Genomic DNA, 12,194 nt, shown 5'->3' on the forward strand with positions numbered 1-12,194 from the left:
TTTGACCCTGGTTTCAGGCAAATACTTGGTTCCATCAACTGTTGTCATAATTCTTTCCTTGTACTTTCCAGCCTCTTTTATCAATATAAGTAAGCCAACACAGTTCACAGAAGTCCAAAAATATTTAAACCATTTCTTTTCTCAATAGTAAATTAAACCCATGAACTTATGAAACTCACAGGCAGGATAACAGAAGCCAGTGGCAAAACCTTTGTCAGTACTGCTTGCTCCTAGGTCACATATAACTACAAAAAATTCAGTACAACTTCTAACATATTTTATAATTCAAATGTGCGTATGTCTTCACACATTTTATCTAGTGAAATTATTTTTCAAGAATTTTGCAGAAATATTTAATCTTTCTCACAGCAAAGTGTGGCAATGTTACTAGATAGGTTTAAATTCAACATCTGTGGCTTCTGTTGAATTTATTTTAATGTTTGTTCTGTTGTTTCAAAAATTCTAATTAAAATATTTTGAGAATCCAAGCATTTTGTAAAGATAATTATAGGTGTTAATAAAACCCACATATTTTTCCTATTTCTTTAACCAAATAAAGAACTGTTTAATGCTTAACTTTTCCTATGTCATATTACCTAGTAATGTTGTCAACGTAACTTGGATCTATTTTGGGAATTTATACTTCTTAGTTAGTCGACTACAGAAGGCATTTGATCAATTATGCCAGCTACTTACTTACACTTCACAGAATAAAGACTTGAAGGAAACAGACGATAAGTAACTTTTTGCTAAAGTAACTGAATCTTATATATCACTTGATTAAGAAGCAATGATGTCATCAGAAACATCAAGGTACTGAAGGTCTGATATTAAAGTACAGGACAATTTACCAACTTTCTGTGTGAAGTAATTATCATCAAAATGAAAAAATCTCTTCAAAGAGCATTACAGAATAGGGCTTTTCATTTTAAATTGAAATAATGCAACTATTACTTTGGATGAAACTAAACTGAAGTCCATGAAATTATAGATCTCCTAATATATCAATAGATTTAGTATTTGCCTTTTAAGTACTCTGTGGTTGTGGGGGAGGAAGTGGCAAGAATTTCAAGAAACTTCAGAATGGCTGGTGAAAACGTGCTTAGGAAAAACGAGTATCTCAGAGTGAGAACAAGTTTATTGCCAAAGATTAAAGCAAAAACAGTTGTGTATTTTGAAAAGCTATTTAGGAACTTGATACTGATGACACTAAAGAATCTTTTCTACCTTCACAGGTAACATAAGCTTGTATTTTCTGTTGTTAATGGAGTAGCACTTGTATTTCATCCAACTGCAATATCCTTTTAAGTGTCAACCACTGAACATACCGTTACACAGAAGGCAAGCATAAGTTGCAATGTAGGAACTTAATTAGAAACTTAAATGTAAGTTAACGCATTTTTCTTGGAAAAACTTTGTAAATGCAGGTACTGGATTAGCCTTGATCAAGGCAGGGCTAGATGAGCATATGGTTCTGTTATGCTTGAATTTCTGAATGGCTGCTTCAAACGTAGAAATGCATTTAAAAAGTCTGAATGGGTGTGAAAAGGAGTCTAGAGGTGCAGAAATAGTACAACTGTCTATGCAAAACCTCCACAAAAGCCAATACTTGCTTTCTTCCATTAACTCAGCTTTCAGCTAAGAAATCCCTACTCATTGTGACACCTCAGGAAGCAGATTGCTTCTCAGCTCTAATACATGAAGAAAAAATGATAGTCATTGACCAGCTGGCTGTTAGCAAGCCAGTTGACCACACAGGAGTAAGACTCCTTAGTGACTTTCTTCACCACATCAAAGAGGAGTTATGCATCAGTTTTAGAACCTATCCAGATTCCCTTTGAGCCTTTTTATGTCCTGCTCTGTCACCTGTTATCAAATTGTTAATAGATAACCTGGAAAACTTTATCCAGTTGTTGGCCAGGACACCAGCTACTCTTTCCACTAGTTTTATTAGCTTTATTAGCTAAGTCTGTTGTAAGAGATTTAGGCAGGATGGTAACAAAGGAATTCTTTGCAAAACAGTTTTTAAATATGCTGAAGTAAGCATAGCATTTAAAACCAATTCTACATCTACTACAACCCTTGAACTCTTGACTCTTGAACACCTGGTTTGCCAACAGCTAGCTTTATTATAACTGTTCTGCTTCTTTTTGTTACTCACTACTTTAGATGCGAGATTTGGATATGCCAGAAGTCATTACACCAGAAATTTCCTCACAGAGCAACTTCGGTACCTTCTTCTTCCTATCTGCTAACAGYATGTAGAAGATGATTCCCTGTATCAGATGTTACCTTTGAACAACCCCAGAAAAAAGAAAATGACAAGGTAAGAAGTGGCATTGCATGAAAACTTTAGAAAAATGTTGAGTAGTAAAATATAACGTTAGYATTTGAGAAGCACAATGCCTAAAGCAGGAGAAATTGTCAGAAGATCTGATCTGTGAAATAATTAATTACAAAAGAAAAATACAGCCTTCAGACTGAAGACAGAGATGACCAGTCAAAGCGACTTGTATGGATAAATGATTTTTTTCCACAACATCGTTATTGTTATTCTGAGGCAAAAGCTGTGAGCACCAGCATGCAACACATGCTAGTTTTGCACTTACTGCAGTCCAGGATGTCTCATTCAAAATACGTATTTCTGTCTTGGTCAGCTGTGTTAGATAAAAATTTTAACAATAAAATCCTCAGTAAAAGGGTACTGCAATATAACATTTTTAGATTGTTAAAAATGCTGCAAGGTGGATAAGAAACTTGTAATTTTATCTGTAACTATAAATACAACCCAGTCATGCCTTTTTACTCCTGGATACTGCAAATTGGAAATTAGAGGCAGAACAGGTGAGTGTGGTGGATGGACAATACTGTTCTGCAGTATAATCATGGATGGACAATATTGCTTTGCAATGCTCCTAGAAGTTTCTAAGCCAATGTCCTAGCCTTGTAAATTGAGCTAATCCTTCTAACACAGACATAAAGAGAGTCCAAACCTTTTCCTGTAGCCTGATCTATGTCTAGGAGCAAGCTCAGCCAGTAACTATGGGCAACTTGTAAGGTAGAACTTGAAACCAAAAAATTCTACTGATGAGGTAGTATGCAAAAAGCAGATAAAAGTCTGTATCACCAAAATGCCTCTTTTAAAACAGAAGAAAAAATATTGTGGAAGTTGTGAAGAATGGAAATTTGCTTGTCTACTGAGAGAATACCTGAAAGAACAGATGAAAAATGCTGAATTAAAAAGAGGCTAATGAAACATAGTAGAAATGAGCAGATTAAAAAAAAAAAAAAAAAAGGGCAAAGGAAAGTGAAGAATTTATGTAACCTACAAATCTAAGGGGAAAAGAAGGGGAGAGGAAGATTCAGCTTGGTTTGCGATGGGTAGGAAGTACTTTACCCACTTTTGCTCTGGTGGAGGCAGTATGACAAGAGGGGGACATAAAGAACGTCTACAATGAATGCTAAGACAAAAGACCTCTGGGCTTAAGTACTTGCAAATAAAACTTGCTCTGACTTATACAATTTTTCTCTTTACCAGAGAAGAAATCCATTATCAGAGCTATATCCCAAACAGATCACACTGTCCCCTATCCCCCCCCCAACCCCTTTCAAGATATTATTATAACAAATTTGGAGAATAAATTTAACTACTGTTCCAGTTCTATTTTAAACGTGATTATGAAGTTCTGCAGCTAGTAAATTATTATCTTAAATATCTACCTTTCATAAAAACTCTTCACTGTAAAAGTTACATTTCACTTGGTATTTTCTTCTTGAAAGTTTGATGCAGATCTGATAGACTGTATGAAAAATGTTGAAACGTTAAAGGATGATATCTTGTTGTCCACCTACATCCTTTGATTACTTCCAAATGTTGAAGGAAGCCCTCCTGCTTGCTAATAGGAATTAATAGGATTGCATTTGATTGAAATTATGGCCCACAAAATGAGAGCCATCAGGCCAACTGTAGTATTTATATTAGGAATATGTTGTCAACAAATCGAGTATTACTTACTGACTCAGAATCTCACTGACTSCTTTCAAACTGGATTCAAGAAAACTATCAATTAGTACAAACATTTATTATTAATTTCTTAACATTTATTTTAGTGAAATTTATTATTATTTTAGTGAAATTTTGGCATGGAAAATTTATCTACATGACAATGATGTTATAATACAATCTATCAGCCTTAATTCTTGCATTTCATTGATGATGAAAAGCAAGCACAGATAAAAGCTTATCAGTTTCCCTATCTGCTATGAATGAAAACAGAATCTTAAAACAGTATAAAAAAATAGTAAGAACAAATATGAACATGAGAGGTGGAGATTAAAGTCTTAGCAACAGATTTTTTTYCCCTCATTTCCCAAATGCTGTCAAAAATAAGGAAGTTCTATTTTGTTTTTATTAATATAAGGATCTAATATTTTGGGGCAGGAGGATGTTCTGAACAGTTGCAGAACGCATTTTCTCATTCATAATTCTTTTGCTTAGGAAAAAATGATTCAAATACAAAATTATTACTGATTTCTAGTTGTTTTAGAGGTGTCTTTTAATGAAAAAGAACAAAACTGCAAGTATTAAAAATTACAGTGTACAAAGAAATAGTTAAGGCTGAAATCCCAAATGTCTTCAACCTTTTCTGTAAGGAAGCAAGTAATTCTCAGTGTAAGCAGTAAGTTTAAAAAGAAAAAAATAACATGATCTCAAATTGGAAAACTGCTGTTTTGAGAAAGAAAAAAAATACAAACAAGATACAAATAACTGAAAGTGCAAAGTAAATTCAAATTACTTTTAAATTTAAATGATATAAAAATTGTAATATTTGAAAGTAATATTTTTCTTTATCCGTTCATTTAACTTAAATATCAATTTTTACTTATCTTCTCTATATGCAAATGAATGCGCACATACTTGCACAGCCAGGCAACATGAGTGCTGCTAGAGCAGTTAAAAGTACGGAATTTTTTTTTGCAGTTACCTTGATGAGGGAAAGCCAAAACCTACTACCCAGGATGCATCCCATATAAACACACAGAGTGAAAGACAAATTTTGTTTAGAGCCCAATCTTGTCTCAGAGCGTTAAGAGAACTCCCTCCCCCAACTTAGTCTTTCAAATGTGYTAGTGCAGAACACAGAAGGAAAAACAGGAGATAAAGCTCAGGCAAACTATGAATACAAGCTCCTCTGAGTAGGTTTGCACAGCAAACCAAAGGTGCTAATAACTATCTTAACTTTAATCAAGCATGGATAACTAAAAAGCATGGAACAGTAATAGCTTTCGTTATTTTCCAATCAGAGAATCGTGTAGGATGGAAAGGACCTCCAGAGGTCTTTTAGTCTAACCTCCTACTCAAAGCAGGTCCTGTTAGATCAGGCTGCTCAGGGCCTYGTATTTCACTTCCACAYACTGAGAGTGTATGTTACAAACATCTGTTTACAACAAAATCATTTATTAGAAAAAAAGGGCATTTTCATTGGCTATATTTGGTCACCTCACTTTCTCAACTTTACCCATAAAGTCAGAACAGCTGCACAGGGTATCTCTTTTGCTTTTGTTCGCTTTTCATGCACAAATTTAGAGTTGCTTCTAAGAAATCCACTTCATTAGATCCTTGCAAAACATGAAGGAAGAATACAGTCCAGAGAGATGAAAATAATGCAGTGCTTTGGAAGCAGGTCCCAGGCATTACAAACAATACACTTCAGCAATCTTCAAGCAGGTTCTGAAGCTATCTTCTGCAAAACAAAAACAAGGCTGTGCACACAGACTATCTGGAAAAATATGCTATTTCAGGTCATCCAATTTAGATGAAGTCTGCTTGCAGAAACTATATTCTGAAAACCCTCCTTATTTATTTTACAGTACGTACATATACACAGCCTGACTTATTTTTATGGAGATTGATAGATCAAACAATCAACATCCTTTTAAAGAACGTAACCAAAACTGGAAAATAACATGCTTATTTGCTTTATCTATGCGTTCTGCACTTTTATATTCCTCATGTCTTTCAGCAGCACTGGCCTGTAGATTGGCTCCAAGCTTTCCATATATTCTAAATAATCACGCACTCGAAATCCATGGAGGGCTTCTTCCTGCACAAATACACAGAGAAAACATTTATTAGCTAGGAAAAAAGATGCATGACTCCAATTTAATGAATTCTAGGCTGCTGAAGATAGTTCATTTTGTTCTGCTTGTCACTGCCTGAGTATTTAAAATACACACATTTTATTACATTTCATTTGGAAATAAAGAACTGGTATATCTACTTCCAGACAGTTCTTCCTAATTACACTCTTGATAACAAATAGCTTTTTCAGATGGAACTTGTTCATCTCCTTCTGGAAAATATGCCCTGTGAAGATTTTTTTTTTTTTTTTTTTTTAGGAAAACAAAGTAAGCTTTAAAAAGGCAAAGTTATATACTAAAATATTCTTTTAAAGGATTTTATACTGGCACATGGCATGCTAAAGTGTGTTAAAGTGGCTTTTATATCCACAGGTTCTCTYTTCAGCTCCCCCCCTACACATACACTCGTATCTGTTGGTAAAAAAGTGCTTATTGTAAATAACAGTTTTTTGTGATGATTAACAATAACTTCCAACCAATTCAAATGCTGCTGTATCAGCCTCAACACTTTACTAGGATGATGGACAATAAAAGCAAAAATTTAAACCACAGCAATTATACTGGTGAACGCATTAACTTTACGAATTACCGTAAGAACATAAGCCATAACTTTTGTTCATGGAGGTGGAGATCCYTCTTTCTCCAAGACATTAGGTAACTGTTCAGAACTAGTGTGGAGGCTTGCACCAGCCAGGAGATAAGCAATTTCATTTATTGTATTTTACAGTTCCTCTTGTGAATATATAGATGGTGTTCAAAAAACAGAATGGAACTCATACTGGTATAATCATCTTTTTGCTCTTTTTACAACTGTTTTCAGAAATGCAGCTTAGCTGCTCTTGATCCACTCAATATTATTTATGAATTAGGAAGAAAAATAATACTCATTTTAAGCTATGTTTACTCACAACATGGAACAGTTCTGCCCATTTAGGCATGGCAAATACAATGACAAGCAAAGAGGAAAAACTTAATCTAACAGGACATAACGACCGAGGGTTTWTTTTTTGCTGTCCACAGCAAAGTTGCAGGAAAATTAAAAAGTCAATATTGAAATTTATTTACCACAGCCTTTGTATACAATTCACCTATTGCACAAACACGCCTACCCAGAGTAATCCCAGAAAGTATCACAAAAATAAATTAAGCTAACCCAGTACACACATAATCTGGAGGCTGAAATAACCTGGAGGCTGAGTATTACTGAGTCAAAAGAATTGTACTAACATCTTTCAAATGCAGGGCTGACACAAATTTCACAAATTTATTCAATCTCAGGTCTACCATGATGCAGTGGATCCAAAGTGGATGCACTGATATGCAAAATAACCAGTCCCTTAATGTRCCTTAATTAAATTAGAGATGAAAATCACTCATTTTGCTGCTGCAATTTTTGACTTAATTTTGATATAAAGATGCGTGGAATCAAATACATTATGTCAAGAACCTGAATGCCAAAGAACCGAGCATCAGTCTCCTCCCAACTTTSTTTTAATATATTCAACATAACAGAGAGAAAAATAACATATAAAAATCTACATTTTATCAATCTGAATCAGATTCAAAGTTGAGAGGAATACTATTCACTGCAAAATACTGTATTACATTTTTCCTGCCAAGAAATAAATAAAATTGAAGTATTATCTCACTCACTCAAAATCAGTAAGTGAAATTCAATCTGTGTTTCAGATTAATATATTTATTTCCAGTTTAGAGTTTTGCTTCCCTTCAGTAACTGAAAGATTAAAAAAAGAAACTCTTACTTTGAGAAAAACTTGAAGGTCTTGGGCTTCTGTGTGCTTCAGAATGTCTTGCTGTAGGTGTCTGAATACAGCCACACACATATATATCTGATAATCAGGACCAAGGAAAATACATGTAGCAATGTAATGACAGATCTCATYCCAGTCCATGTAATTCCAGAAGCACTGAGTTATCCATTGTAAACAGATCTAGATTAGAATGAAGTTATATACATTTAAATTGCTGTAGATCTTCAGTTGTAATTTAACCATATTATGTCTTACCTTTTTATACAACAGCCTTTTCCTATAACATGGCCACTACTTAGGAAAATAAAATGGATAAAAGTACAATAGAAGACCAAAAAAAAAAAATCACCGTTTTAATAGTCACAGGCTCTGAACAGAGCACCTGTGAGTTCTGCTAAATAGAAGAGCTTGCATCTGTGCATCTGACCTACCTGAGTATAYTCTGGCAACTCTTGAACCTGAAACATAAAACTCAAAGTCCAATGAAAATAAAAGCAGTTATTCCTTATATGCTGAGTTTTCTCAATATATATTTTTTTGTGTGGCCTAGAGGGTAATGAGGGTGATTAAGGTGTGATTAATGTAGACTTTCCTTTAAATTAAAGGAGTTATTTGCCTTATAAATGAATGCTAGGCCCTTCCCTAAGGCACTTCTGCATTTAATGAAACAGGGATGGAACMCATTTAGCAACTCCTTTTTCCAGTTCTAACTCACAACGTATGAAGAAATGTACAGCCTATTTCATTTAGCTGTAGAGCMGAAATCTTCTGCTAATCAGTCCTTAAAGTGTTTCAAAATATGCAGTAGCAGAAAGTACCGAGATTCTAATTAGATGACAGCAGCCATACTCTGCAATGAAACCTGCAATCARTTATTTATTCGTGTACACAAGCACTTAAACGCATCAGAGTTGTTCTCACAGTTTGGAACTTGTTTGTTCCCCCTCCAGTAAAACTGGAAAAAAACACACAGAGGTATGTGCTCATTACAGTGGCTCCCACTAGTGGCCTTTTAGTAGCATGTTAAATAATAGAACCTTGTTAGCAGTTTAGAATGGTAAATAGCTTACTATGAAGGGAGTGCAAGCTTAAAGCTTAAAGGATAACTTACACAAGAATACTCAAGGAAGGGAATGGTTGTCCCCTTGTGTTTTTGCACCCCAAATCAGGAGACTTATAAATACATCATTATTGCTATGCTGAGATAAAAAACCCTCATTTATCACACCTCATTCTTGAAAGCCTAAATCTCAAGCTGACTTTTTAAGTAATATGTGGAACACACTGGTATCCATTCCCACTAAGAACACTTTTAAGCTGCAAACTTTGTGACAAATGTTATTTTGAAGGCATAAGCTGAAAAATATTGTTTTTGCCTTGCAACAGTAATTTAGTAGAGCTATAAGCTCTCTTACTGTGGTGATGAAGCTGTTTATGCTTCAGCGTGACTAGTCTTTACAAGCAATGCTCCATATATAGCAYTCTATTTCCAAAACACTGTAATAAAAAGGGAAAATGAAAGCTAACATTATGGTGAAATACTCTTCTCCAGTAAAATTCCTTTAATAGATAGGAGCAGGCGTTTTTAACTTGATTGGAATAGCTGTGGTAGCCAAAAAAAATTTTGCTCTAGTATCACCTAAACTGCTTCCTATTATACATCTATTCCAATTACTCATTTCCATTCCATTAAAAAATTTAGGAAATTATTCCAGAGAACAATATATTTCACTTACTTTTAGCTATAAATCTGAGTTTTCAGTATCTAGCATTTTTTATCTAATTTTCGTATGAATGTGTAATGGAAAATCATCAGCTGCAGTAAACTGCTATTACTCTAATGAAGTCAATTGATTTCTATTTTCAAATGCTCCAAGTCACTCTGCATGCAATATTATCTCTTATTCCCAGCTTCACAACCACCACCATTGATAACAAATAATAATTGTTATGGAAGAAAGCTTAAAAATTATTCTTAAATCATTTCACTATGACTGAGTTCTATTGCTTACTGTATGGCAAATGCACAACAATGTCAATTTTAACTCTGAATGTATTTGATTTTGTGGATTTAAGTCTAACGGTTAACGTTACTTTGATATGCTTTCAGCAGTTACCTGGGATGGAGTGAAACCAGACATGTGGAAGGCTGAAAAGACAAGTGGCAACTCAGCTTTCAGCAACATCTCAATGTAATGAGCACTGCAAAAATAGACTGGATGGATGCCAGATTCCACTGTGGTAATAGGCAGGTGCATCTGATTAATAAAAAACAATCACTGAAAAGGACTGCAGACTATGAAAATGTATTATTAAAAAAAAAACATTTTTCTAAGGCAAATATAAATGTATAAACACGTTTACTAATAAGACAAGACATCCTCTGTAGTCAGTATTGATAGAATAAATAAAATAAAYGAATATATAAAAAGCTAATACAACTGTCAGGAAAAACATGCAGTTAAATTAAGAAAAATCCAAAGTTAGAAACTGTTAGAAAATATAGGCCAGCTGTTCCTTTCTATGAGTAATTTAACTCTTGCATGTATGCTTTAGTTGTCAAAGTGGGGAGGCAGAAACTGTTGTTATATTTTAAATGAAAAAATAGAAATTTTCTCCCCTTTTCTAGTGGGTAAAGAGTGGAGCTTCTGTAGTATCTAGAGCTGTATTCTGCGTAAAAGTTCTTTGGTGGTATGCATGGCCGGAATGAATGAAACTTTTGTGCAGCAAAAGAAATAGAGGTTATCAGTATGGAAAGGCCTAGATGCCAGTGTTTGGTTTCCAGGTAATGAATCTTTGTGCTAGAAGGTCAATGTACATGCTTTGGAATTTTCCTTCTTCTTTCTTTTAAGGTAGGCAATATAATATCTGGATAACCACTCATTCATTTTTGAATTTTTTCTTAATTTACATTGTGGAAATAAAGAGAATAGGTTGATTATTCTAGCTTCTATGTTTTCAAGATATATTATGAAAGACAAATCATTTAAGTATCGAGAATGAACTGCAGTAATCTGTCTGYCATGCTGACGAGTTTTAACAAGGAAGAGAACACTGGAGTTGTCAGCACTGAGGATGTTCAGCACAACTGTATGCACACAATGGAGAAAATTTCATTGTGTTGGAACAGTCTCAGGGCTGGACTCCATGCTCTAAATGGATCCAATAGAGTCATTTGTAGTGAAAAGATAAACCAGTTGAAATTAATATAGAGGCTTTCATGAAGAGGTACAGAATYTAATTTGGATTTTTTTATTATCTCAGAATTTTCTAGTAAAGACTATAGTTGGTAGTCTAAATACAAAACAATATGACAGTTAAACTGAAAGGTTATTTAAATTGATAGTATCWGTTCTAACGAAAGATGGAATGATGTTGTTTACACTACAAACTTGACTGAAAACATCACTTAAAATTACAAAGCATTCAAGTACTTGCACAGTAACATCTTTAAAAATATTTTTATCCACAAAACTGTTAGCTTTACTAATAAAAGAAYGAACTTCCACACTGCAGTAAGAATAAAAAGGCCACTCAACAGTATCACAGCTTTCACACAAAATTTAATATCACTAACAAATAACAACTATTTWATTGCTAGCTTTAAAATTCAGTAACACTACCACCAGTCCACCTGTTTTTTTCACTAATAACCACTTGAGTAAATGTCAAATCTGTATTTTTCTGAGAGAATTTTTTAAGGACCTGCATTCACGTAGAGGACTTTAATGAAAAGTTAACACATAACAACAACAACGGAAAAGAATATCGATAAACTTTCCTTTAAAAATTTTCCAAGTTGATTTTCAGAAAGAACAGCTTGTAAATGCTTACAGATATATGCAGTCTTGGTAGCCAGAGAAATGCTGAAATGAGAAGACGTGAAAATCGCTGAAGAAATGTTAATGTCTTCTCCCTGTCTCCTGMCATTATCAGAAACACAGAAGATGCAAACCAATCGTAGCCAGCATAAGCTCCCTGCAAGCAACCTGCATAAGAAAGTTAAGGAACTCCAGCAAAGAATTTCTTTTCACTACCATGCATGAAACGGAGCCCTTCTCCCCTCTCYGTGTCAAAATGTACAGACTAAGGTCTGTCAGAGGCGGGACACTGGCAACAGAGCTGCACAGAAGACAGCTTTCCGAATAAAAAGTTTAGAGATACAGCTGCYGCTAAACCTGAACTAAATGATCTAAGCTGTTTTCCCTATATTCTTTACTTTTTTCCAGTAATCTCTAAATTATCAAACCAAATCAACAGAAGAAAACAAACCCCCAAAAC

At 34.3% G+C, this 12,194-nt stretch overlaps 1 protein-coding gene across 1 annotated transcript in view; it reads right to left on the bottom strand.

The window, feature by feature from the left end:
• Positions 1-4,254: 4,254 nt before the first annotated feature.
• The window catches only part of TBC1D32 (TBC1 domain family member 32), an 82,608-nt gene continuing 74,668 nt past the window's right edge, over positions 4,255-12,194 (bottom strand). The window contains exons 31-34 of the mRNA XM_085318612.1: positions 11,748-11,902; positions 10,031-10,171; positions 7,905-8,093; positions 4,255-6,104 (exon numbers count right to left, since the gene is read on the bottom strand). Of these exons, the coding sequence (XP_085174738.1) occupies positions 5,985-6,104; positions 7,905-8,093; positions 10,031-10,171; positions 11,748-11,902 (605 nt within the window). The 3' untranslated portion in view covers positions 4,255-5,984. The remainder of the gene's footprint in view (positions 6,105-7,904; positions 8,094-10,030; positions 10,172-11,747; positions 11,903-12,194) is intronic.

The sequence above is a fragment of the Rhea americana genome, unplaced genomic scaffold (assembly GCF_003343005.1).
Source record: "Rhea americana isolate MKP2758 unplaced genomic scaffold, rheAme1 scaffold_117, whole genome shotgun sequence".
NCBI classification, from domain to species: Eukaryota; Metazoa; Chordata; class Aves; order Rheiformes; family Rheidae; genus Rhea; species Rhea americana.